At 37.7% G+C, this 26968-nt stretch overlaps 2 protein-coding genes and 3 pseudogenes across 15 annotated transcripts in view; 1 reads left to right on the top strand and 4 right to left on the bottom strand.

Moving 5' to 3' along the window:
- The window catches only part of DCUN1D2 (defective in cullin neddylation 1 domain containing 2), a 50470-nt gene extending 24495 nt beyond the window's left edge, over nucleotides 1-25975 (bottom strand). Inside the window, exons 1-5 of one of the 12 annotated variants that reach the window (XM_058276379.2) lie at nucleotides 25755-25821; nucleotides 19521-19690; nucleotides 17979-18379; nucleotides 15057-15225; nucleotides 589-719 (exon numbers count right to left, since the gene is read on the bottom strand). In XM_058276379.2, the coding sequence (XP_058132362.1) occupies nucleotides 589-719; nucleotides 15057-15225; nucleotides 17979-18153 (475 nt within the window). In that variant the 5' untranslated portion in view covers nucleotides 18154-18379; nucleotides 19521-19690; nucleotides 25755-25821. Of the gene's footprint in view, nucleotides 1-588; nucleotides 720-15056; nucleotides 15226-17978; nucleotides 18402-19520; nucleotides 19702-25030 lie in introns of all 12 variants that reach the window. The other 11 variants (XM_058276375.2, XM_058276377.2, XM_071208202.1 and 8 more) reach the window with 11 other exon arrangements.
- On the bottom strand, nucleotides 1899-2971 carry LOC139436571 (calcium uptake protein 2, mitochondrial pseudogene; annotated as a pseudogene).
- On the bottom strand, nucleotides 3008-10257 carry LOC139436570 (calcium uptake protein 2, mitochondrial pseudogene; annotated as a pseudogene).
- Nucleotides 25305-25403, bottom strand: LOC111762379 (U6 spliceosomal RNA; annotated as a pseudogene).
- The window catches only part of TMCO3 (transmembrane and coiled-coil domains 3), a 91575-nt gene continuing 90284 nt past the window's right edge, over nucleotides 25678-26968 (top strand). Inside the window, exon 1 of one of the 3 annotated variants that reach the window (XM_058276371.2) lies at nucleotides 25678-25996. In XM_058276371.2, the coding sequence (XP_058132354.1) occupies nucleotides 25693-25996 (304 nt within the window). In that variant the 5' untranslated portion in view covers nucleotides 25678-25692. Of the gene's footprint in view, nucleotides 25997-26092; nucleotides 26634-26968 lie in introns of those variants that run through there. The other 2 variants (XM_058276372.2, XM_058276373.2) reach the window with 2 other exon arrangements.

Below are 26968 nucleotides of genomic sequence, written 5' to 3'. Positions count from 1 at the left end.
AAATCTCAAATTGAAAATTTAGGTTAAAAATGTTCTGAATGTACAATAGATAGTAAAACAAAAGTTATAATATAGCATAGCAAAATAATACAACTTTGAAAGAAGTACTAAAATGTAACTGAATTCAATTAGAATCGGTTTCAGGTAAGTTCACTTAAAATCTACGGAGAAGGTTAAAGCTAATATTAACAGTAATTGAGGCAAAATCACAAACCTGGCCAAGTTCAAACATCATATGGGGGAAAACAAGTTTTAAACACTCAGATTTTTAATATTAAGTGCTGATTTCCTAACCCATTAGACAACGAGATATTAAGGAGAGCATGTAGAGAATTTGCAAGTTAATTTCCATTTTAAAATTTACATATTTAAACCCAGAAGTTGAGAGACACTATCAGTTGAGAATTTCAAGTATATTGTACTACAAACTAGTTTATATAAGAACAGAGCAAATAAATTATCAGTGGAGAGAAAGAGAAATCAAAAGGATAGTACTATTACAGTTGGCAGAACAGAAAACATGTTGATCATATCCACTTAAAATCTCATTAAGATTTGGCATATTACATATTTGGGTTATATACTCACCTAAACCTTTTTGCCCAGGGTTCTTAGCAAAGGTAAAGGTAAACTGATAAAAATCTTTAAACTTTACTGTGTCCTTTAACTCCTGTTCCAATCTTGGCAAAAGAGCTTTTAGCTTTTCTGTGCTATCACACCTGTTACAAGAAAGACAGTTGTTATTTGTGGCAGACAGGCAGATATGTCTCCCCAAATCTATCTTTTCTCCCCTTCTTTCATTTACTAAGAATTTTAGCCGGGCAAATTGATCCCTAGCTGGGAACTACATTTCCCAGCTTCTCTTGCAACTTGGTGTAGCCTATGTGTAAATTCTCAGTATTAGATCCTTTCTAATGATGACTTCTTTTTAATTTCACTAAATTACTACTTTAAAAATATTAATTCCTTCCTTCCAAATTCTTTGAGTTAATTTGCTCCTTTTTCTCGTCCTTCTTGAGATAGATGCTTAGCTTATTGATTTTCAGCTTTCCTTTTTATTCATTTAAGAAGTTGAATCTTATAAGTTTAATTTGTAGTATTTTGTCACTATATCTCAAATAGTTTCTAATTTCCATTGTAACTTCTTACTCAACACAAGGATATTTGGATATTGTATTCAGAGGTATACATTATCCAAATATATTTTAACACTCTAGTTATCTTTATGTTACATTTCTAGCTTAAATGTACAGTGGTCAGAAAACATACACTATCATTTCAATTCTTTAAATTTATTGCAGTTATAAATGTTAGATGAATTTTTAAGAATTTCAACTATGGTGTATATGGTTTATAGTACATACAATTAACATAAGGACACAGAACAACTGGAAAGAGTGAATATATTATGCAAACAATGACCAAAAAAAGCTGGTGTGCCTATTTAATTTTAGACAGAATAAGATTTAAGAAAAAAAAACCACTCTAGCCCTGAATAGCCAAAGTCATCTCGAAAAAGATGAAGTTGGAGGACTCACACTTTCCAACCTTAAAACGTATAATGATGCCACAATAACCAAAACAGCATGGTAATGACATAAAGAACAGACATATAGATGAACAGAATCAAATTGAGGCTCAGAGATCAACCCTCATATTTATGGCCAACTGATTTTTTTTTTTAATTTTTAAATCTTATCAATACTTTATTCTATTTCTACTAGGATATTGAAATTTACATGTTACATATAAGACAACTAACATCAAGAAAGCTAACAGAAATAAACACACAGAAGTTTATAAGAGATATAAAATACATAATTAGAAAACTGGAAAAGAGTTTTTAAACCTAATTTACCATATTAGTAACATCTGGACTTCTGGAATTGATACTGGCCTACACATAAGTTCTTGGTTTACTAAGTTCTTCATTGAAATCTTATTAAGAAATTATTGAATCAGAAAACAAATACAAGGCATCTGTATTTTACAAAGGAAATCAATGAAGACTTATGAAGATAAACATCTAGTACTTTTAAAAAATCCCAAATCTGACAATTGGAGCAATTCACTTCCCATACTAGCTTGTTTCCAGACTTCTTTTACTCCTTGAATGCTTTCTTTCGTCACACATTTCTAGTATTCTTGTACACTTAGTTGTTGTGGTACCCATAAGCCTTGATGCATCCATTTTTGGACATCCCAAGGAACTCTCCATGATTAAAACATTCATCAGCATCCAAATCAAAGATCTTGAAAACTGTGTCCAAAATGTTGTTTGAGAGCTCTTGTCCTGTTGCTACTTTCACAGCTCTCCTGAACTCTGCTAGTCTGACAGGGTGATGTGTTAAACTAAACATTTGCATGGCAACAGCAAAGTCTCCTAAGTGGGTTTGGAAAATGACAAAAGGACTTGAACTCATCCAATGTAATGCTCTCTCCTGCTGGCAACTTCTCTCTCATATTTTTCCAATAAACGTCTTTATTTCCAGTGTTGGTGAAAAAAAGTAGCCATTCTGCAAAGTCTTCTTTTCTCATGAAGCTTAAACCTTTAGAAAATGGAAAGAGGGAAGAGGATATGGTTCAACTAATACATCAGCTGCCTACTATATGGAGGGTCCAGGGTTCAGTACCCAGGGCTTCCTGGCCCCTGTGGTGAGCTGGCCCATGCGCAGCGCTGTCATGAGCAAGGAGTGCTGTGCCACACAGGGGTGCCCCCTGTGAAGGGGTGCCCCACACACAAGGAGTGGCTGCCCTGTGCGAAAAAAGCACAGCCCACCCAGAACTGGTGCCACACACAGAGAGAGCTGATGCAGCCAAGTTGACATAACAAAAAGAGACACAGATTTCTGGTGCCACTGACAAGAATACAAGTGGACACAGAAGAACACACAGTGAATGGACAGAGAGAGCAGACAAGCGAGGGAGGGGAGGAATGTGGAGAGAAATAAAAGAGGTCCTCAAGACCCATGGACTCCTGGTCTGAGCCCAATAAAGACTTTATACTTTATTCCTCAAAAAAAGAGAAAGAAAACAGAAAGAATTCCATTTCCTGGATCTCTGTTTATAAATTTTCCATAAATCTTGAAAATTCTTTTTAATGAAGTTTATTTTCTCTTCTATCTCCAAGGAAATGTATCTGAAGGGTTGTGTTAACATCAGATTCTTTCACTTTTGGCTCCTGGCATTCTGTTTCATTAGTTATAACTGTATTCAAGTCATCTTGTTTACTTATCTTCTGCAGCTTAAAAAATTCCCTTTTCTCTACCATCTCATTGCCATCTGCATCCAATATTTTAAAAGCAACCTGAAACCCAGTGTGGGGTTTAGTGAGGATTGAAAGCAAGAAAAGATACTTGGTGTATGAAATCAGTCCTTTATCACCAAGGTCTCTAAAAAAGGTTAATCCACAATGCGCTTTTTGGATTCTTCCCAGTACATCCTCAATATCCCTTTTGTCGGCTCCCTGACTGAACTCTTACATTCCACTTGCTCAAACATTACTGAAAAGAGGAAGTCTCTTGGTGTCATATAATATTCTCCTTCATATTCCAATGAAGAAAACTACAGGCAGCACTGTTTATGAAAACAGTTTCCTCACCATCTGCCCAGAGTCAAGATTTTTCTGGGCTAAGACTGTGACACTACCCTGAGGTGCTGCAACTTTCATGTGATTGCTGCACCAGCCCACTCGGGCCACTGCCGCTGCCACTGCCAAGGGCCCAGGACTCAGCCCATGCTGCAGCCTTCTGTCCCAGGCCTCCAGGCGTCCAGGCAAGCACCGAACCCCACAGCTGCCACCATCTTTGCAGAAGTGCGCCAACTGATTTTTGACAATGGGACGAAGACCACTTAGTTTGGAAAGAATAGTCTCTTCAACAAATGGTGGTGGGAAAACTAGATTTCCAACTGCAAATACAGAAGGAGGACCCCCTACCTCACACCTTATACAAAAGTAAACTCAAAATGAACCAAAGACCTAACTATAAGAGCCAGAACTATCAAATTCCTGAAGAAAATGTAGGGAAGCATCTTTAGGACCTTGTGTTAGGCAATGACTTCTTAGACTTCACACCCAAAGCACAAGCAACAAAAGAGAAAATAGACAAATGGGACCTCATCAAAATTTAAAACTTTTGCCTCCAAGGCCTTTATCATAAAAGTAAAATGACAACTGACACAATAAGAGAAAATATTTGGAAACCAAATAGTTGATAAAGGTTTAATGTCCAACATCTCTAAAGAAATCCTACAGCTCAACAAAAAGATAAATAACCCATTTAAAAAATGGGCAAAAGACTTGACTAGATAGCTCTCCAAAGAAGATATACAGATGGCCAAAAAGAACATGAAAAGATGCTCAACATCATTAGCAATCAGAGATATGCAAATCAAAACCACAATGAGGGAAACGGATGTGGCTCAACCAATTGGGCTCCCGTCTACCATATAGGAGGTCCAGGGTTTGATGCCCAGGGCCTCCTGGTGAGGGTAAGCTGGCCCATGCGGCGAGCTGGCCCACACAGGAATGCCACCCCATGCAGGAATGCCACCCTGTGCGGAAGTGTTGCCGTGTGGGAATGCCGCCCAGCATCGGGATGCCACCCAGTACAGGAAAGCCACCCAACGCAGGAAAGCCGCCCCGTGCAGGAGTGCTGGCCGATGTGGAGAGCTGGCATAGCAATATGACACAACAAGAGACACAGAGGAGAGAAAACAAGAAGACATAGCAGAACAGGGAGTTGAAGTGGCGCAAGAGAGTAATCGTCTCTCTATCACTCCGGTAAGTCCCAGGATGGGTTCCTGGAGCCACTTAATGAGAATACAGGTAGACACAGAAGAACACACAGTGAATGGACAAAGAGAGCACACAATGGGGGGAAGGGGAGTAGAAATAAATAAAATAAATCTTTAAAAAAAACAAAACCACAATGAGATATAATTTCACATCCACTAAAATGACTATTAAAAAAAATGAAAAATTACAAGTGTTGGAGAGGATGTGGAGAAATAAGGACTCTTCTTCATTGCTGGTGGAAATGTAAAATGGTATAGCTGGTATGGAAGACAATTGGGAAGTTCCTCTGAAAGTTAAGAATAAATTACCATATGACCTGGCAATCCCACTACAAGGTAAACACCCAAAAGAATTGAAAGCAGGAACTCAAACTGATATTTGCACACAAATGCTCATAACGTCATTATTCACAATTGCCAAAAGATGGAAGCAAACCAAGTGTCCATCAACCAATGAATGGATAAACAAAAAGTGGAATAGCCATATAAAGGAATGAAGTTCTGATACACAACAACATGAACCTTGAAGATATGATGTTGAATGAAATAAGCCAGACACACAAGGACAAAAAGTCTATATAGGAACTCACTGATCTGAAATAATTAGAATAACCAAATACACAAAGTCAGAATCTAGAACATAAAGTTACTAGGAGATGGGATGGGAACAGAGAATAAGAAGTTAAGATTTAAAATGTAAAAGGTTTCTACTAGAACAATGGAAATGTTTTAGTCATGGATGGTGATGATGATAGCAAAACACAGTGAACGTATTTAACAGCACTAAACTATATATCTGAATGTGGTTAAAAGGGGAAATGTTAGGTTGCATATGTGGTAACAGAATAAAATTTTTTTTAAAAATCCATGGAACTGTGCTACACAATGAACCCTAAGTTAAACTATGAACTACAGTTAATAGTATAATTATAAAAACATGTTTTCATTATTTGTCACAAATGCACCAGGGCAAAGTGAGTTGTTAATAGAGTGGGATATGAGAACAGTATATTTTATGCATGATTTTCTGTAAACCCACTTCTCTAATTTTTTTTAAAAAGTCATTCTAGAGATGAGGAAAGACATTGCATAATTACAAAAGGTTTATTTCACTAGAAGGTAATTTACATTTTTGTGCATTTATTAAATAGCTCGACAATACTTAGAACAAAAATTAACAACTACATTAAGAAAGATACAAATCCATAATCATAGTGGAGATTTTTCACATGCTTCTTAGTAACTAATAGAATGAACATGTGAAAAATCCGTTCAGTCAATTTTTATAAATGTTCTATGTGCCTCTAAAAAGAAAATGTATTCTTCAGGATGATAAGTATATTCTAAATAAGCTCATTAGGCCAGTAACTGTTCAGATTTCAGTTTCCTTACTGATATTATCCTCTGTGTTTATAGTTTGACATTTCTTGGAAAGATCTATAATCCACCTCAAATTAATTTTTGTGTATGGTATAGGTAAGGATTTTGTTTTTTTCATGTGTTTATCCAGTTGTTTCAGCATTGTTGAAAAGATTTCCTTTCCCACACTGAATTGCATCAACAGCTCTGTTAGAAAAATAACAAAATAATATGTACAGATGTATTTTTCTGGAATCTTTATTATGTTCCATGGGTCTCTTTATCCTTAAACCAAGATCACATTGTTTGGACTGTTATAAAATCATATATAGATATATACATATTTGGAAATGACATACTGAACTATTCATTTATTCATTAATTCATGAAATAAATACTAGTGAAGTGCTCACCATATGCCGGGTACTGTTAAGGTGCTACGACACAGTGACAGATAATACAGATAAGGTCCATGTCTTCATGGAACTTACACTCTTGTAGCAAAGCAATGTGTAATATAATTTCAGGTAGTGATAATGCAAAGAGGAAAAATAAGGCAGGGTAAAAGAGTAAAGGTAGCATGTGAGGGGTGGGGATGGTATTTTTAGGTGAGTGGTCAGGGACAAATTCTCTCAGGAGGTGACATGTGAGCAGAGAACTGAGTGAGGTTAGAAGATGAGACTTGCAAAAGTCTATGAGAAGATAATTCTACGCAGAGGAAATATCAAATACAGGTGGGAATGCGCATAAGTCCTACTATGTTCATGTGTTTCAAGATTGTCGATTTTTAGTGTTTCTAGTTCTGTTATGTCACTTTCTTTTTCTTATCATGTCTAACTCTCTGGCAATTTTTCAGTCTTTTGTTTCCTGAAACAATAAGTGAAGTTCTTTTAAAAGTCTGTTAAGGGAAATGGACTTTGGCCCAGTGGTTAGGGCGTCCGTCTACCATATGGGAGGTCCGCGGTTCAAACCCCAGGCCTCCTTGACCCGTGTGGAGCTGGCCATGAGCAGTGCTGATGCGCGCAAGGAGTGCCGTGCCACACAGGGGTGTCCCCCGTGTGGGGGAGCCCCACGCGCAAGGAGTGCGCCCATGAGGAAAGCCGCCCAGCGTGAAAAGAAAGAGCAGCCTGCCCAGGAATGGCGCCACCCACACTTCCTGTGCCGCTGACGACAAAGAAACAAGACGCAGCAAATAGACACCAAGAACAGACAACCAGGGGAGGGGGGGGAATTAAATAAATAAATAAATCTTTAAAAAAAAAAAAAAGTCTGTTAAAAATTCTATTATCTGACAAATGGTGAAGAAACACATGAAAAAATGTTGATTATATTCAAATTGTAATATCATTAGCAAGCACAGTTTTACCACATGCTCTCACCTTAGTATTGTTTACATTGTAAGCTACTTGGATATAACTTTATTATAGAAGTCAAACCAGCACTATATGTACACACAAACACCTAAAATTTGGTTGTGTCCAAAGGATGCTAGTGGTCACAGCTGACACATGGACACACTCAGATGCACACGCACACATACACATAAGCTCTGTGCCAAAATGTGATTTCAGTCCTTGTACAGTGGAAATATAAGCATTAGTATGTAATTTTAGATGATTATACAATTTATTTTGAAATTTACATTACAAACATTAGCAATTTACAAGCCAATTAATTTATTTTGGCCACTATAAAAATGTACATTTTAATTCCTTGAGCCAGAAATTAGCAAAATGAATAAGGTGTTTGGGAAATCTGAAACATCTATAATTTGGGATTTTAGTTTTCAATGTGTTTTATAAATTTTTCTCTTATTCTAAAAAGCTACTGTACATTCCTAATGATAAAATGCTTGCTGGCTTTAAAAGTTCTATATGTTATTTAAAATGCCCATATTTTTATTCCTTGATTTATTTTTCACTTAATATTACACAAAAAGTCTACCTACTCCAGCTTGGAGAATATTTTCACTTCTAAATAATCATATGTTCATTTCCTCACATAAATGTAATTTTATACTTACCAGCACATATAAAATGAATACGTAATGCATTATATATTTGTATTCTTAAAAAAGAGGAAAAAAAAGAAAAAATGTTCAATATCACTAGCAATTAGGGAAATGCAAATCACACCTATTAGACTGGTCACTATTAAAAAGTCAGAAAACTATAAATGTTGGGGAGGATGTGGAGAGACAAGAATGCTTATTCACTGTTGGGGGGAATGTAGAATGGTACAGCCACTGTGGAGGACTGGCAGTTCCTAACAAAGTTGAATATAACTTGCCATGTGACCCAGCAATACCATTACTAGGTATATACCCAGAAGAACTGAGAGCAGAGACATAAACAGACATCTGCACACCCATGTTCAGAGCAGCATTATTCATGATTGTCAAAATCTGGAAACAACCCAGGTGTCCATCAATTGATGAATGGATAAACAAACTGCGGTATATACACACAATGGAATATTATGCAGTGGTAAGAAAAATGAAGTCATGAAGCATATGACAACATACATGAACCTGGAGGACATTATGTTGAGTGAAGCAAGCCAGACACAAAAGGACAAATAGTGCATGATTGATTATGGACTAAATGTATTATGTAAACTCATGGAATTAATAATTAGAATATAGGTCACCAGAAAATAGGAGTAGGGTAGAGAATGGAAAGCTGAGGGTTAATATATGCAGAATTAGTAAAAAAAGGTTGTAAATCTTTGGAAATGAACAAAAAATGTTGAAAGCATATCCATGGTGTTTGTACCTAGCAGAGCTATTACATGGGTATGACAGTGGTTGAAAGGGGAAGTCTAAGGTCATATATATTACTAGAAAGAAAGCTTAAAAATGTAACATGGGATTTATATGATAGTAAAACCTCAAGTAAAACACAAAAATGAGTGATATTGTATATATGTCTGTTTTCATGAAATATAAATACCAATACACTAGAGAAGGAAACAGATAGCAACTATGTACAGCAGGGGAAGGATAGAGAGATTGAGGTGATGAGTTTTGATTTTTTTTTTTAGATTTATTTTATTTATCCTCCCCTCCCCCACCCCCCCAGTTGTCCACTCTCTGTGTCCATTCGCTGTGTTCTTCTGTGACCACTTCTATCCTTCTCAGTGGCATAAGGAATCTGTTTCTTTTTGTTGCGTCATCTTGCTGTGTCAGCTCTCCGTGTGTGTGGCAGCATTCTTGGGTTGGCAGCACTTTCTTTCGCACTGGGCGGCTCTCTTTACGGGGCGCACTCCTTGCGCGTGGGGCTCCCCTACGCAGGGGACACCCCTGCATGGCAGGGCATTCCTTGTGCGCATCAGCACTGCACATGGGCCAGCTCCACATGGTCAAGGAGGCCTGGGTTTTGAACCCTGGACCTCCCATGTGGTAGGCGGATGCCCTATCCATTGGGCCAAGTCTGCTTCCCGATGTTGGAGTTTTGATGTTGAACTTCAATGCTGAAGTCTAAACCCTCACAGACATCAGCAGCCATCTTGCTCCAACACGTGAAAATAGACTTTGGTGAGGGAAGGAACTTATGTTTATGAACTGGTATCTGTAAGCTCCTACCCCAAATAAATATCCTTTATAAAAACTAACCAATTTCTGGTATTTTGCATCAGCACTCCTTTGCCTGAATAATACACCATTGATTGTACACTTTGGATAGATTTATGCTTTATTAATATGTATCAATAAAATTGATTTGTTAAAAGAAAAATTCTATTATCTGGAGCTCCGTGGGCCCATTTCTATGGTTTTCTTTTTCTGTTGGCTCTTGTTAATGTCATCCTATCTCCTCATATGTCTACTTATTTCCGATTTTGTGCTAAGCACTGTATTTGAATAATGTAGGATAATTAAATTTTTCCAAAAAAACATTTTACTTTGTCTTTGCCTGGCACCAGAGAGGACTCATAATCTGGAATCACCTTCATCCAATTTTAGGGATTGATATTTTCTAGGCTACCCAAATGACTTGAGCTTGGAGGAGCTTCTGTGAGGATTTCCAGTTCACCTTTACTCCTGGAGTACAGATCTTCTGATTCCAAACTCAAGTTATCCAGTCCTCTACACTTGGTAAGCATGGGTCTCCAATTTTGTCTCCCTACTCACATAAGGCTATCAAAAGAATGGGCAAATGCCTTCAGTGTAAAAGCAGCCTGAAAGGTAAGCTTGTCTCTTTGGATTCACAACTCTTCACTACCTTGTTAGCTCTCTAAAGCCTTTAAGAAGATTTTCTTTAGTATGTGTTGTGGCACTTTGAATTTATGAATCCCAAAAAAGAGAAATTACGTTTGTCAACTGTCTGTGCTTCTGAGTATGATACTCTTTGACTGTATTAAATTCAAACGTTTTAAGTTTACTTGATCAAATCCATTTAGAGCTTTTGACTCAACCATGTCAGTAGGGCATGACTCAGGGTTGAGTCCCTGTCCCCTTGGTGGGCTGAAAGGGATTACTACCAAACACCAATGAGTAATGCAACTGGAAAAAGACCTTGAATAAAAGGGGGAAAGGTAAAGACAAATGAGTCTATATGGCTAAGAGACTTCAAAATGAGTTGGGAGGCCTTCCCAGAGGTAACACCTATGCTTATCTCAGCCTTATGTGAGTAGGGAGACAAAATTGGAGACCCATGCTTACTAAGTGTAGAGGACTGGATAACTTGAGTTTGGAATCAGAAGATCTGTACTCCAGGAGTAAAGGAACCCCCTTCTTGGGGTAGTATCTGCTTTGGCAAAAGAATGGGCAAATGCCTTCAGGGTAAAAGCAGCCTGAAAGGTAAGCTTGTCTCTTTGGATTCACAACTCTTCACTACCTTGTTAGCTCTCTAAAGCCTTTAAGAAGATTTTCTTTAGTATGTGTTGTGGCACTTTGAATTTATGAATCCCAAAAAAGAGCAATTACGTTTGTCAACTGGTCTGTGCTTCTGGGTATGATACTCTTTGATTGGATTAAATTCAAGTAGATACTACCCCAAGAAGGGGGTTCCTCATGGTCCTAGGTTATGGCAGGTAGCTCCAGAGGTCAATGCCTCACCAGTGGGCCCAACTGTGGAGTTTGTGCTCCCAAGTGTGACACAGTTGGACTCAGATATGACTTCTCTACACATGCCTCTTCTGTCCCTTTTATTTGAACCTATAGTTGGTGCTGGAGTTGGTAGGTATATTAGTCATCCAAAGGAGTGTTGATGTAAAATACCAGAAATCTGTTGGCTTCATATTTATTTGGGGTAGAAGCTTAGTTACAAGGCCATCAAGCCTAAGTTACTTCCCTCACCAAAGTCTTTTGCCACATGTTGGAGCAAGATAGCTGCCAATGTCTACCAGGGTTCAGGCTTCCTGGGTTCCTCTCTTCCCAGGGTTCATTTCTCTCTGGGATAAGGTCCTGTTTTCTCCTCAAGGTCAGCTGTAGACAATGAGGCTCTCTCCACAGAGTCAGCTGCAGACTATCCGACGAACAGCTCCATCTCTCCCCAGGGCTTCTCCTGTGTCTAAGGAGCTGTCTCTATTCCTCTATGTGCTTACTTCTTAGGGCTCCAGCTTAAGATTTCAGCATCAAACTCCAACATCAAAAAAGTTCTCTGTCTCTTTGCCATGCCCTTTTTTTTTTTTTAAGATTTTTATAGATTTATTTTTTAAAATTTATTTCTCTCCCCTTTCCCTCCCCCTCAATTGTCTGCTCTCTGTGTCCATTTGCTGTGTGTTCTTCTGTGTCTGCTTGTATTCTTGTTAGTGGCACCAGGAATCTGTGTCTCTTTTTGTTGTGTCATCTTGCTGCGTCAGCTCTCCGTGTGCACTTTTTCCACACAGGGCAGCTCTCCTTACAGGGTGCACTCCTTGAACGTTGGGTTCCCCTACGTGGGGGACACCCCTGTATATCTTTGCCATGTCTTTTATCTGTGAGTCCCCACCCAGACTCAACACGCTACTGATGTTGCCCAATCAAAGTCCTAATCATAATTTAATCATGCCCAGATACAGACCAGTTTACAAATATAATCCAGTATCTATTTTTGGAATTCCTAACTATATCAAACTGCTACACTAAATGTACGGCCAAGAGACTTGAATCTCTGGACTGTCCACATGCCAGCTGGGCCCTGAGCCTCAGAAGGGTTGCAATACCTACTCTCCAGTTCATTGGACTCACCCAGGACAACTAACAAGGAGGTGAGAATGGATAACCACCACACCAAAGAACCAAGACAGTCTACAACTGCAAACAGAGTGCCATACATTGGCTGTACGGGATGGAAGCCTCCTCTCAATTAGAGGTGGAGTGGGCATCACCATCCCAGAATTCTCAGAATTTGGGAATAAAAAATGGACTAGAGTGGATAACTGGTATTCTATAGACTTATTGCAATTCTAGCAATGGAAGAAATTATATCACTGATGTGGAGACAGTGGCCACTGGAGGTGCTGAAGTGAGAGAAAGGGACAAAGAGGTATAATATGGGGGCATTTTCAGGACTTGTAATTGTCCTGAGTGACACTGCACGGCAGATATGGGTCATTATACATATGGCCATAACCTACAGAATTGAATGAGAGAGAGTATAAACTACAATATAAACTATAGTCCATGCTCAGTGGCAATGTTACAAAATGGGTTCATCAATTACAATGAATGTACCACACTAATGAAAGAAGTTGTTAATGTGGGGAAGGGTGGGAGGTGTGGGGAGTGTGACATACGGGAATCCCTTAACTTTTTTAATGTAACACTTTATGTAATTTAAGTATCTTTTAAAAATAAATAAAAAATATACTTAAAAAAAGAAGACACACAGGAAGAGAGAGAGCTCCATAGATGCCAGAAGACATGTCATGTGACAGAAAGGAGAAAGCTCAAACAGCCAAAGCCTGGGAGAGATAAGCCATTCTCTTTTTAGTTTACAGCCAAAGAGAACAGAACAGCTGAGCAGCTGAGACAGCCTGGAAGGAAACAAGCCCTATGACTGCCTACAGCTAAGATCGAAAGAAGCTTGGGACGACAGAGCCGTAAGAGGAAGAAGGAAGGAAAGACCAGGCCGAGATTACCCATCATCATGTTTCAACACATGACAGTTGACTTTGGTGAGAAAGCAGCCTTGAGTTGGACTCTTTAGGGTTTTGTAACTGTAAGCTTCTACCCCAAATAAATACCTTTTATAAAAGTCAACAGATTTCTAGTACTCTGCATCAACACCCCTTTGGCTAATACATGTGGTCCAGTTTTTCTAGTTCTATGCAGTACGATTGGTCCAAATTACCTAATCCACTATATATAAACACCAAGCTCAGAAATTTCACTCAGTTTACTTAAGGATCCTCAAACTTCAAATGAAAGGATTTAGGATCAACTGTTAAAGGCAGGTCCTCTAATTATAGTCAAGAGCGCTAATAGCCAGGAAAAAAAGTGTGAAAAAATAATAGTACAGCAGATAGAAAATCTAAAGAAGTTTTAAAATCCTAGTGCTATTTGGGGAGTGGGTGTAGCTCAGTGGTTGAGCACATGTAAGAGGTTCCCATGTAAGAGGTTCTGGGTTCAATCCCCATGACTGCCTTAAAAAAACAAACAACAAAATCTCAGAGCTATTTAGCCTAGAATAAAACAGTTCATTATATTTCTAAGAGCACGGAGGTTATCGCTAAATTATAGTATAATAAAGCATTAATAATACTTTGACTTAGTATAGCATTTTAATATTTACGAAATGTTTTCACCTTTCACTGCTCTGTAACACGCAGGGAGTGTTATCCCACCATAAACTTGTAACCTTAAATTACATTGTTCATACTCTATTTAAGTGGGCATGAAATTATATCTAATACATTTTGGAAAGATTTATATCCAATATCTTTAAAATGTCATAAGATAAAGCACTTAAAAGGATAATAGTCAGTAATTTTAAAAATTCACTTTGTAATATACTTTTAGACAACGCCTAAAAAATGCTAGTATTTCCATAAGAAGCACTTGTTTACAAAATTTCCCACATGGGGGAGATTTTAAGAGAGGGGATAGTATAGTACAATACCAATGGGATACTTCTTAAGAGGTGTTTTCCATTCTAAAACTACTGGTAATCCATTCAGTCTTTCCTAAGTGCAAGGGACATGAAGAAATGTCTCAAGAAACACTAAATGTTACATTATCATAATGGTTGCTTGCTTGTTTGGTTTAATACAACCAAGAATGTGGTAAGATATTATTAGAATGTAGTAAGATCTCCTTCAGCAGCTTAAAATAATCTATTTGAAGTTGTCAACATTGAAATATCAGACTATCAGAAATATCAACAAGTCAAGCAGGCTTTTATAACACCCCATGAAACAGCTCGATAAGTCTAACGATTAAAGGATGGTTGTAGTAGGTGCTTTCATTTACTTCTATGATTTATCTGACAAGTGAGAAACATCTTAAATTATCAATGAAGTTTTTATCATATCTTTAGGTAGAACAAAGAAAGATTACAAGTATAAAGCAAAATGATATTTTCCTACTGTTTAATAATAACACAGTAAATTACATATTTTGTACATAGTGTTAGGAATAAGTGAATGGCTGAAGATAAACAAAGAAAACACTTGATGTTTGCTGTCAATTCAAAACTGAAAGGAAAAAATTAAATAATGCTTTAAACTGGAATTTATTTTTAATTAAAAAAAAATTTTTTTTAGGAGGCACTGGGGATTGAACTCAGGACTTTGTACACAGGAAGCAAGCACTCAACCACTGAGCTGCACCTGCTCCCCTAAACTGGAATTTAAAAGGAAATGAAAGGCTTAAAAGTACAGACACTTAAGAAATTTATAAAATATACCAATAAAATAGACACAGATTAAAATTAATTTTCATTTCTGAAAGAAATTTAAACAGAAAACAATTGACTTACCCAAGCTCTGTCATGCCATCAACAAATTCCTTTTTGCTAAATTCACATTGAGTAGCTGCTCTGAATTTCCATGCAATGACCAAAACGCTGATACTGGCAGGGTCTAAGCTTAAATCATCACAAAACTGTTGAATCCCATCAATTCCAATTTTATTTTCATCTTGTGGGTCTACAGTTAAAATTAAAGAGGAAAAAAGTTACACCATTTTGAGAAGTATTGCTAAAATACATGCTTAGATTCACACTACTTCACTGCATAGTTTCAGAAACAGTGTTTCAAATACATCAATTAATGAACTGTAATTTTCTACTGCAAATGAAAGAAATATATAGAACAAAAACAACATAAAAGAATTTATACAGAAATAGTCTCATTTTTCAAATCTGTTTTTCTGGGATTTAGGGGCAAAATTATTGAAATTGCTTTGAGAAAAACTTCATCACTAAAAACAATTTAACTTGCAAAATAAAAATTCAAATTTATAGAATTCACTCTGCCAAAGGCAAACTGCTACAATTGATACTGAATTGATAAAGTATTCATAACATTTTAAATATTATCAAAACCCTGCTAAAGCAAGAGTATGATTTATTTCTTTGTAAGTGATTTCATTTGTTTGTTTTAATGCCACAGTACAAGTTTTCAAAATCATTTAGGTCATGCATCTATGTTTAACAGTTTAGAAAGTCAGACTTTTCCCCCCTATTTCTAGTTTAGAAGTAAAATTAAGGAACTTAGCATTTCTCTGTCAGAAAAATCAAACAGTAAAAATCTATCAAGATCAACACAGTAAGACCTCCCTAAACTAGGTCTAGTAATTTCACAGAAATTATACATATCATAATATTATAACATAAAATGTCGTTTTTTTGTAATAACATATGTCTTAATTCTGTTGATTAGAGGGTGGAAAATGGAAAATTTTAGTGCCTTTGCTCAAATAAAGATTAGCTGTGATAAACTTCTCTTTTTTTCTTTCAAACGAAATTGAATTTTGGTCACTTAAGGACTATATATTACCCAAATGATGACATAAATTAAATGAATGGAACCATAAACATTCTTTTAATTGTACTCTTCTATAATAGGGAGAGAACAAATTCAACTGTGGGTTTATAGGACGAGGGTTCTACAAAAAATTAGTGCTTATCCTCTTAGTTCAACTTCAGGATAATAGAAAAATTGATATACAAAGCTCTCACCTAATAAATAATCTTGGTAAATTTCAGATACAATAGCACTGAATATTTTAAAGTAATTTCAGAAATACTCATTCAATTGTAATTAATTTGTATGTATTAACATAATAACCAATGTTCTATCTGTCAACAGTATTTGTACCAGATATCTACTTAAAATGATGAGAGTTGTATGAATAAAATTAAATTATGGCAAAGGGATGAAGTTTAAATCAAAGCATAAAGACTTATGATTGTCACTTATATAAAAGTATTTTTTCCAAAGGTAGCAGCATAAATTTGAATAGCCTAAATAATTTGCATAATTTGACTTAACAAAATTAGCTGAAGAAATAACTTAGTAAAAATTTTTAAAAACAATGAAGCTTAATTTTTTTTTAAGTTTCATTTTGAGAACTATAAGTATAAATCTGTGGTTTTTACCACAGAGTATGTTTCTGAGTCAAGACTTAAAAAAAAAAGTAATTTTCTATTCATTTTTCAGATCCAGACAAATTAAAATACTTTCACCATATTTTTGAAAGTGAAAAATTACAATAAGTAAGAATTTAAAATCAAGTAAATTATTCTGCCTGTGGTGATATTTGTTTAAATGATTTTTTAATTTTTGAAATAAACCATAAAAACAGCCAAAAAGAAAATGCAAAATAAGTCAACACTGGAATTGCTGCTGCCGTTCCCAATGCAGCACATACTTAACATCTGACATGAAATTTTTAAAATCTGCTAAGTGATTTGGATTTGTATATATTCATCAAGGCAGACTTATTTTTACAGCACAACTATCTTGTTAGGAGAAACTCCATTTTAAGTACTAATTTCAATAAAAGTAAAAACTGTTTATCTCCAACACAAATACATCTTTGCTGAGAGTTTGCCCCAAAGCTTTAACAGCTGAAGCTGTTTAAGTGCTAAAACAAAATTACATTGTGCTAAAATAAGGCTGATTTTACCCTTATTTTCAGAATTATTTTCATGATTTGGTATTATTCTTAAACAATCTTCTTGCCCGCAAATATTTCGGTTTAAACAGAAGTACCTGACGATGCATACAGGACATTCTATGTTTGTCAAGGTCTATAAAACTGTACAGCACAAAGTGCAAACCATAAACTACAGACCCTGATTAGTAGCAATGCTTCAATTTGTTTCATCAATTGTTACAAATGTACCTCAGTAATGTAAGATGTTCATAATAGGGGAAAATATGTTATGTGGGTAAAGAGGCTTATATGGAAATCCCCTATACTTTTGATTTAACTTTTCTGTAATCTAAGACTTCTCTAAAAATAAAGTTTATTATGAATTAAAAAGAAAAAAGAAAGAAGTGCTTGGAAAAAATAGAGTATTAACAGGTACAGTCACCCAGCCCATGACCCTAAACCTCAATACAATGACTATTTCCTTTCAACTGGTATTCAACATATCACACTCACTGCACAAAACAAGCTGCGTGAGAGTATGCACCTATTTAAACCTTTAGACTCCTCTCTTCTCATTCTACTCCTAATTTATACTGATTGAATGCCACAATTTCACTGAAATTACTTGAGTTTGCAGCGAATTATCAGGAAGAGAAGGAACAGCATCTTGGAGATCTTTTGTACATGACATCAGAAATTCTAGAAATAATAACATTCATTCTGTTACCTAGAATTTTTTTTAAAATGTTTACAACTTTTAAAATGTTGTTGGGTTTGTTTTCATTTTTAATAACCTTACCTTTGTACCTGTTATACAGTTGTTCTAGTTTCTTCTTGTCTATTGAATTTCTCATGGATTCTTTGTAGAATGAGTCTGGGTTTTGGAAGAAGCTGTCTGTTGCCACTTCTAGTTTCCACTCATTCTGCGTTAAACAGTATATAGCAGTTCTTTCACCAGCCTGAGTAAATGCCATAAACTGGCGGACTTTGTCCTTCTGAGACGATTTAAGCTTATGCTTTGGGATGCAAAAGAAGCAGGAAAGCCAATGAAGCTAATCCAGAGGTTTGTTTCAGCATTCTATTACTAATGCCTATATTTTAAGTGGATTTAGTTTTCTTGTTGGGTGACTCAACTTCACTTCAGAATTACAGGAAGACAAAGCCTTGTTCTTCATCAGTTAAAAAAGACTGCACAGTCTTCTGAAAATTGAAATGACAGCATCTATATAGTAACAAATATGCAGAGTCTATTCTTTAAAAAATTACAAGAATCAATACTTTATGCAAAATACATTTTGATTTCTACCCCATTCACTTGGCATGAAGTATAACAGTAATTTTTTTCTCTAAAAATCTCAACAAAATAGCTCTTTTTATAAAATACATTTAGCCAATTGATGAATTAAGGAAGACCATATGTAACACAAATCCTTAATATTTTTATTGTAGTACCACCTGCAGAATCCTCTTTGATTTAATGAAGTGTTTCAATTAATTTCAGGTTGTAACAAATATGAGGAGGCATCACAGTTTAGAAACATTACTGTTTTAAATATTCCCCAGTTTAAAATCAGCAACCCTTGCTGATGTCCTCAGAAGAACCAAAATGATACAAACACACACACACAACTATGGATAGGGTTCAAAATAATTTACAAAAGTTCCAAAAGCAGACACAAAAAAGAATGCCTGTTATGACTAAATGAAAACGACAATACTAAGAATAAGAATGTCTGCGTGTATGAAGCTTAAATAAAATGGAAAAATAGGACAGAGCTTGTGGGCACAAAGTAAATAACAAAACTGCCAAGCAGCTGTACTATATATAGTATATAATGAACCAAAATAACATTTTAATACATCCAGATACAGGATGGTTAAGTTTCCACTTATCTAGGGTACTATACTAAAAAATACAATACTAAAAAAGAAAGTGATTCACTTTCTGTAATGAAATGGATTCTAAAATCTATTAGATGCTAATGTTTTACACAAATGCTTTACACAATAATATGATAAAGGAAAAACTTTTATTTCAACAGATTTACACTCAACCTTATTCAAAAATAGATAAGACAATTTACAGAAATGAGTTGAATAATTCATAACAGAACTTACAAAAATATAAATGGATAGCAAGACATAGATGAAGAAACTGAGAGAAGGGAAAAAGAAAAGGAAAACAAGAAAGTCAGCGATAAGTTTAGTACACAGACATGCATACCATATACAAGAGCTGAAAGTAGACTGGAAGTTAGACTCTGAGCTTCCTAGTTGCTCATGCAAAGAAGAAAATATAATTAGTTAGGAAAATCTGTTTTAATAAGATTTAAAAACCTACCAGTGGCTCAGAAGTGGCACACGGCTTCTCCTGTCACTGAAACATGAAGGAAATGGCTCCTGTGGTTCCTCATGAAAGGCGTAATGTGCACTGTTCCCCTTTTTTTACTGGACAGATGCCTCACCAAAATGCCAACAATAAATAGCAGAGCAAGCTTCCAAAATTGTTTCCTACAGCATCCCTCAATGCAAGCCAATGCCAAAATAAGAGTAAAATTCAACAAGAAAAAAAAATAATGCAGTCCAAATACACACTTCTCTAAAAAGATGGTCTAGAAATCTTTGTGGGTCCTGAGACCTTTCAGGGGGTCCACTATAATAAAACTATTTTCATAATAATCCTAAACCATTGTTTCTCTTTCTCCCTCTCATTCTCTCAGTAGTGTACAGAAGACTTGTGATATCACAACAGACTGAGATATCTCAAGGCGGGAGATCTTTTTAAAGCCAGACATTAAAAGGATTTGCAAAAAAATGTAATGTAATGCCATGTTACATGTTAATATGTAATGGGTTTATTAATATTTTTAAAACATCCTCTTAGTTATAATTTCTAATATGGTAAATACCCATGAATAAAACCCACATTAGCAAAAGCTCTTTGAGGTCCCAATAATATTTTAAAATATAAAGAGGTACTGAGATTAAGAAGTTTGAGAACTGTTGATCTAGCTTAATACAAGCAATTAACATTTTGACTACTTAGAACAATGATTGTTGATTATTTTGGATCTTGGATCTCTTTTGGAATTTGATGAAAGTCAAGGATACTCTTGCCAGAATAATATGTGTAATACATCTGCACACAGTTTTGCATAAAATTTCAGGTGCTTCACAGACCACTGAAACACATCTATGGGTTCCTCAGATAGGGGTAGAGAAAGGTTAAGAAGCATTGATCTAGATCAGGAGTTGGCAAACTTTTTCTTAAAGGCCCTGATAGTAAATATTTCAGGCTTTGGAGCCACGCAGTCTCAGCTGCAGTTAGTCAACTCTGCCATTGTAGAGTGAAAGCAGCCATAGAAAGTATGTAAATCAATCGGCATGGCTGTGTTCCAAAAGTTTTATTTACAGAAACAGGTAGCCCACCTGTGGGCTGTAATTTGTCCACTCCCAATCTAGAGTCTTGAGCAGGGGTTCTTAATCAGGGTTCCATGAGCTCGAAATGAAATTTAAAAAAAACATTATTCTTGTGTGGACATGTTGGTGTGGGTGTGATATATTTATCAAATAATACACAGTATAGTGTGGACTTAGTATGGGGTCCAGGGTTTTCATCTGAATAGCAAAGGGATCCATAGGTTAAGAACCCCTGGTCTAGAGAAATACACACACACACACACATATATATATTGTATATATTATTTCCTGAAATTGGGTTTCAGAATGATCTAGACAAAGAGTTCAAGTTATAGTGTCTGGTAAGATCAAATTTAGCTAAATAAAGGCAGATTCCATATGATTTGACAGTGAACCAAGCAAAAGATAAACCTAGTGTATTTTTATGAAGTTGACAGCCACTCTAAGGGTAAAGGCAAAATGCAACCAAAAAAAAATGATTCATCATTAAGAATAGTCATGATAATTTTATTAGAGAAACAGCTATTTAAAAATCCTGTCATGGTTATAAAACAAAATTCAACATAGCAAATTTGGAACCGTCAAAATTAATCAGGAGAGTAATGTGCCCTCAGGTGATTGAGTTATCTCACCAGCATTACCAACTGAATTGATGGGGATCTATGTCAATTAAATGTTGACAGACAGATGGTAGTGTAATGTTTGATCTTCTTTCCTGCTAATCATATCTTGCCGCCTTTACTAATATGTTACGATACACTTATATCAACAGTGAAAAAAATACCTTTTTTTAAACTCTAGAAGAATATATGCAGACTACATGGATCTAGACCAAAGTTATTTTGAATAAATACTATTAGTTACAAAGTATATAGAAGTGAAGATAGAGAAACAAATAGACCCCACTTCCATTTTACCAAATTGCCTCATCTGTCACAAAACACTCCTATCAAACTTTAATCCCATGGGTGGTAATGAATATTGTTTCTGAATGAACAAAAATAGCCATGGCATCTATAGTTTAGCCCATAACCAGGCCTTGGCCAGAATCAAAAGCAAGAAAATTGTCAATAAAGTTGCAAAATTTTTACGTGACCCCTTACAGGTTACTCCATAAAGTAAAAGAAAGTAAAACAATAATCAGTACTTAAGCCTACAGACTACGTTCTACATGTCCAAAAACGTCTAAGAAACCCAAGATGTAATCTGTAAAAAAGGGAAATGGCATAAAGCTTCTTAGAAAAAAAGTCTCATAAACTAAAAAAAACTAGTGGGAAGAAGCAAGCTCTAAGTCCATTTAGATAGGGCTACATCCATGTAAATTTAAAAAAGGTACACAAACTGAAATGATCAGTGCCTCCCCATTCAGCTCTTTATATTTTGTATTTATTTTTTACTGGGCAAGGGACTGAACCCATGACCTCGTGTGCAGAAAGCCTGCACTCAACCATGAGCCAATGAGCGCCTGAGTTGGTTTTTTCGTGGTTTTTTTTTTTTCTCTTGTTATTTGTTTGTTTTTTTGTTTTTAGGAGGCACCGGAATCTGGGAACCCAGAAACTCCCATGTAGGAAACAGGTGCTCAACTGCTTGAGCCAGATCTGCTTCCTTCCATCCAGCTCTGATGGTCTTCACTGAGGCTTACCATGTCAGAAAAACGAACTCTCTTAGAAAGTTGGAGGATAAAAAGGCCATTCTCTATATTTATTATTTTACTGTTAAAATGTACAAAATTATTGAAATAGAAATTTGTAGGATTCAGTAGAAACATCAAATAAAATTTCTACACTATAAAAACGTCTCTAACGTTTTAACTATAATTTTGTGAAAAATCCCTTACATAATGTGGGCAACAAGACTGTCCATATACAAAACTTAAAAATTTATTCTTAAAATACCCTTTCAGATACATTTAATATCACAAAATCTTCCCTTAGGATCAACTTACAAGGGAGTTACAGGGCACCATTTTGATCAAATAAATTACATAAACTTGTTGATCACTATGACTGTTTTGGAATATTGTAGAATCAGGGGGAGAATGTTAAATTCAAATATCCCGTCTCATACTCTTGGATTTTCAATCTCTACAATGGTTCTTTAGCAAAATAAACATGTCCAAGTCTCAAATTAGCAAAAGTCTCTTTAATATTGTTCTCCCTTCAAGCTCCCGCCCACCTCATTCCAGCCAAGCCACTAGAGATAGCAGGCTGTATTGCTAAAGTGAGCAAACCTAATACCCTGCAGTCTGGCTTTAGCATTGAAGTGCGGTAAAACTGTTCCACTGAGGTCATCAACAGCCTTCTGGTTGCTAAAGTCAGAAGAAACTTCAGCCTTTCTTTTATCCAAAACCACTGACCACACCCTACTCCATTAAACTTTATCCTCTAGGTTTCTCTGACCATTCCTTCTCAGTCTCCTTTTTTGGCTCTTTTTTCCCATTCCTAAAGTTCTGTCCTAATCCTCCCCACTCTTTTAAGGAGGTACCAGGGATTGAACCTGGGTCCACCTGCATGCGAAGCAGGTGCTCAAACACTGAACTACACTCGCTCCTCTCTATTCTTTTCTCTATACTTTGAGCACAATCGAGTCTCTTTCGTTTAAAACTCTTTCAATGGCTTCCCATTACTATTACGACAAAGACTAAAAAATGTTTAATGTGCCTTAGAAGGCCCTGTGCAAGCTGGCTCTAGTTCCTCATCAGCTTCATATGGTGTCACTTTTCCCTGGCTCTTTGTGCATTAGAAACACAGATCTTCTTTCAATTCCTGGAATGTATACCTTCTACCACCTAAAGGCCTTTGCACATTCTCTTCTTTCTGCCTGGAATAAAACACACATCTGGCTGCCCTTCTCTTTTTTTCTGGTTAGTTTCTACTCATTCTTGAGAGTTTAGAGCATACCATATTACTCTAATTTTTCATTATGACAGCATCTGACACCACTTACCCACTCCATCATACACCTTAATGGAACTGTACCTCTCCTTCACACTTAGCCCAAATGTAATAAAATAGTTACACAGCCTGTCTCCTTTGCTATGCCATCAGCTCCATTAACATCAAAATCGTATTTGTCTTATTCATTATCAAATCCTCAGCACTTTGAACTGCCTTCCTTGCACATGAAAATTCTGAACACATACTTATCGAATGAATGATGAAATGGTTTCCACTATATTTAGGATTTGTAATTGATGTACATATCTGGAAACCTCTCTTCTGAGCTCCAGATCTATATATCTGACCAAGTATATGATTCCTCTATTTTTACCTCACTGTATTGTCTTCCCCACAAATATGCTCTTCCTTCTAAATTCTCTATTTTGGTCAATATCACCATGCCCTACTCAGATGATGCCCAAGCCAGGAATTGCTGAGTCCTTTTTTTCTCTTATTCTCTATTTCCAAATAGCTCTGTTGATTTTAGCTCCTCAGTGTACTAAATGTCCTCATCCCTCCTCCCCTCACCTCCTGATTCCTACAAGACAGTGCTTTGGCCCAAGCCCTCATTCTCCTATTACCTAGATTATTACAATAGCTGTTTAGCTCAACTCCCTTCCCTGCAAATCATGATCCCCTTCCAATTCAATTTCTGTCCTGTTGACAGAGAGCTTTTTGACAAAATGCAAATATGGTCATAATCCCTCTTCTTAAAAATCTCCAATGGCTCCCATTATCTCCTGGATAAAATCAATATTCCTTAGCAGGTCCTGCTTATGGAGTTCTCTTCCTGAATTCCATGTTCTACTGAATTACTATCAATTCCTCAAACATGTTATCTTCTCCACTTTATCTTTGGATAGATACTGCTTTTGCATGAAAAATCCCTACACTTTAACTGCCTTGTACTTGTACTTCCATTCAAGATAGTTCACTCATCACCTCCTCAGGGAAACCTTTCCTGATTCTTTTACCAGGCTAGGTTGAACTCCCATACTGAATACTCCCTCCTATGCTGTTCCTAACTTTAACATAGTTCTTGTCAAACTGTAAAGTTACAATTTGATTTATTAATTAGGTCTCTCCCCCTAAACTGTGTGGTTACTTACAAGGTCGTGACCAGGTCTTTCTACACCCCGACTACCAGCAAACACCATAAATGCTTGTAAATACTGGTTGAGTAATTAGATAGTAGTGATGTTTCGTTCAGCAAACTCATTTTACAAAACAAAAGAACTCCAAATTATATACTATATAATTATATATGCAATATATAATTTATCGTAAGTCTGCCTCAAAAACTAAGTCTTTCTAATGGACTTGATAAATACATAACTGTGTAAAGAAGAATGCAATCTTTTAAAATCAAGTGTTAAAATCCCATTACATGACTGCACTTCCCTTTTTCATTCCAATTATACTCCTGCACGGAAAACATAAAAGAATTAGTACTCACAAGTACAAAGATTACTTTCTGTTTGATTCAACTGACCTCACTAAAGGTAGTGAAAAGAAACCGAAAATTTAAGACGTTGAGGCAATTTGGAGGGAGAACTGAGAACGAAGATACTGCATCTTTGCTCAGCGTAAACTGGCATTCAGCAGCAATCACGTAAAAAAAAGGCAAACGGATACAACCCGGGTGTCTGCCTTCCACAGCTCGCAAAGCAAACCTAACTACAACACGATTACGCATAAGTTAATAAGGTTTTTGTTGGTTTGTCCGAAGAGAAGTCGTAGGTTTACAGAAAAATGATGCATAAAAAATACATATGGACCGCTTCACAAATTTGCGTGTCATCCTTGCGCAGGGGCCATGCTAGTCCTCTGTGTATCGTTCCAATTATAGTAAGTGCTGCCCCAGCGAGTAGGAGTTAACAAGTTTCGTGGAGTTAATCCATGTTTTTCTGAAAAGCACGTCTCCCCCACCCCTAGAGCTGGCGCGCCCTACGGCCCGCCGTGTGTACCTGGAGAAACCAGCGGACGGAAAGGAGAGGAGGGTCCCGGCAACGCCCCCGGACTCGCGGCCTCCGCTCAGGCCCCTGCCCGCCCCTCCCTTTGACCTTCGCGCGCGTCCCTCCTCGGAACACCAGAGCTCCTGCGGACGAGGCTCCACCGCCCCCTCCCCAATCACCCGCGTACGTAGGAGGAGCTATGAGAGTACAAAACGCGGGGCCTGATCCGAAACGGCGACCAGGACCAAACGGGCCACCTACCATTCTTACTCGGGCGCTCCCCCAACTTCTCACCGGCCCCCGGCGGCGCTTCTGCGCAGGCGCACGCGGCCACCTCCCGCCCCGGGCTCCTAGGCGCGCCTCTTTCGGTCCGCTCGGCGTCTTCCTCGGTGTTGCCGAGGGGATAACCTCCGAGAGCTCGCCTTTCGCAAGCACGTCGGCCCGGTCACCGGCTCTGCAGCTCCCAAGTCACGCGCTCCTCTGGGAGAAAATCTTGGGAAAAGGTGGGTGACAGGTTGGGTAGCTAGAACTGCAACTCCCAACATGCACAGCGCCCGCTCCGCGGGGCGATCAGGCCCGACTGCCCTGCCCTTAAAAGGGCCGCGACTCTTTTCTTTCGGAGCCCGACGGGGTCCGAGACGCGCGTGCGGCCTGACGGCGCTCCTGAGCGAACGGCCGGCGACGGCTGGGTGCAGAGGCAGCGGGGCCTGGGGCTCCTCCCTCTCTGTCCCTTCCTCCAGGTGGGCGTCTCCCGCCTCCTTGAAAGGAATGTTGGAGAAGCCCTCGCGTCCGCTTGGGTCTGCGGCCGGCCTCCTTCGGTGGTGGAAGGCCGGGTCCCGCCCGCCCTTGCGCCCGCCCCTCAGCTCCCAGTTGCTGTGAAGGCCCGGTGCCCACCCGCCAGACTTAGCCTCCTCCTCCGCCTCCTGCGGCTGAAGAGTTGGGCCCCAAGGGCCTCCTCGCCCGGCCGCCGAGCTGCACCTGGGGCTGTCGGCGCTTCACCGTGCTCGCTTCCGCGCCCGCTGAGGTGAGTGTTTCCCGGGATTGAGCTCCGGGTCCGACTCGTCTCCGCGGCCAGCCGCAGAGTGAGGGAAGAGAAGTGATGCTCCGGTTTGGATGTTCCAGGAAGCAGTTTTCCTGGAGGTGAGAAAATACGCAGGGAACCTCCTTTTCTCTATGATGTGTTTGCGGGGTCGCCCCTACTCTGGGCCACGTCCAAGGTGCGCCTCCTCCGGATGTAACCTTAGAGCTGGCGTTAAAAATTCAGGCGCTGGCCATAGGCAGCTCCCCTAGCCCGCTCGCCCCAATTTTCCCTCCTCTCTAGGGCCCTTAAGGTGGTTTTGCGTGTATTTTCCCATGTACGATATTGAGGCAGATTATTTTAGCACCTATTATAATCTCTTTTAAAAAGATGTGTGTGTATATATATGTTTAGATGCACTATACGTAAAACTGAAAATGTAGCACGTACCGCCTAA

This window comes from Dasypus novemcinctus, chromosome 15 (assembly GCF_030445035.2).
Source record: "Dasypus novemcinctus isolate mDasNov1 chromosome 15, mDasNov1.1.hap2, whole genome shotgun sequence".
NCBI lineage: Eukaryota > Metazoa > Chordata > Mammalia > Cingulata > Dasypodidae > Dasypus > Dasypus novemcinctus.
This window is presented reverse-complemented; position numbering and strand designations above follow the sequence as displayed.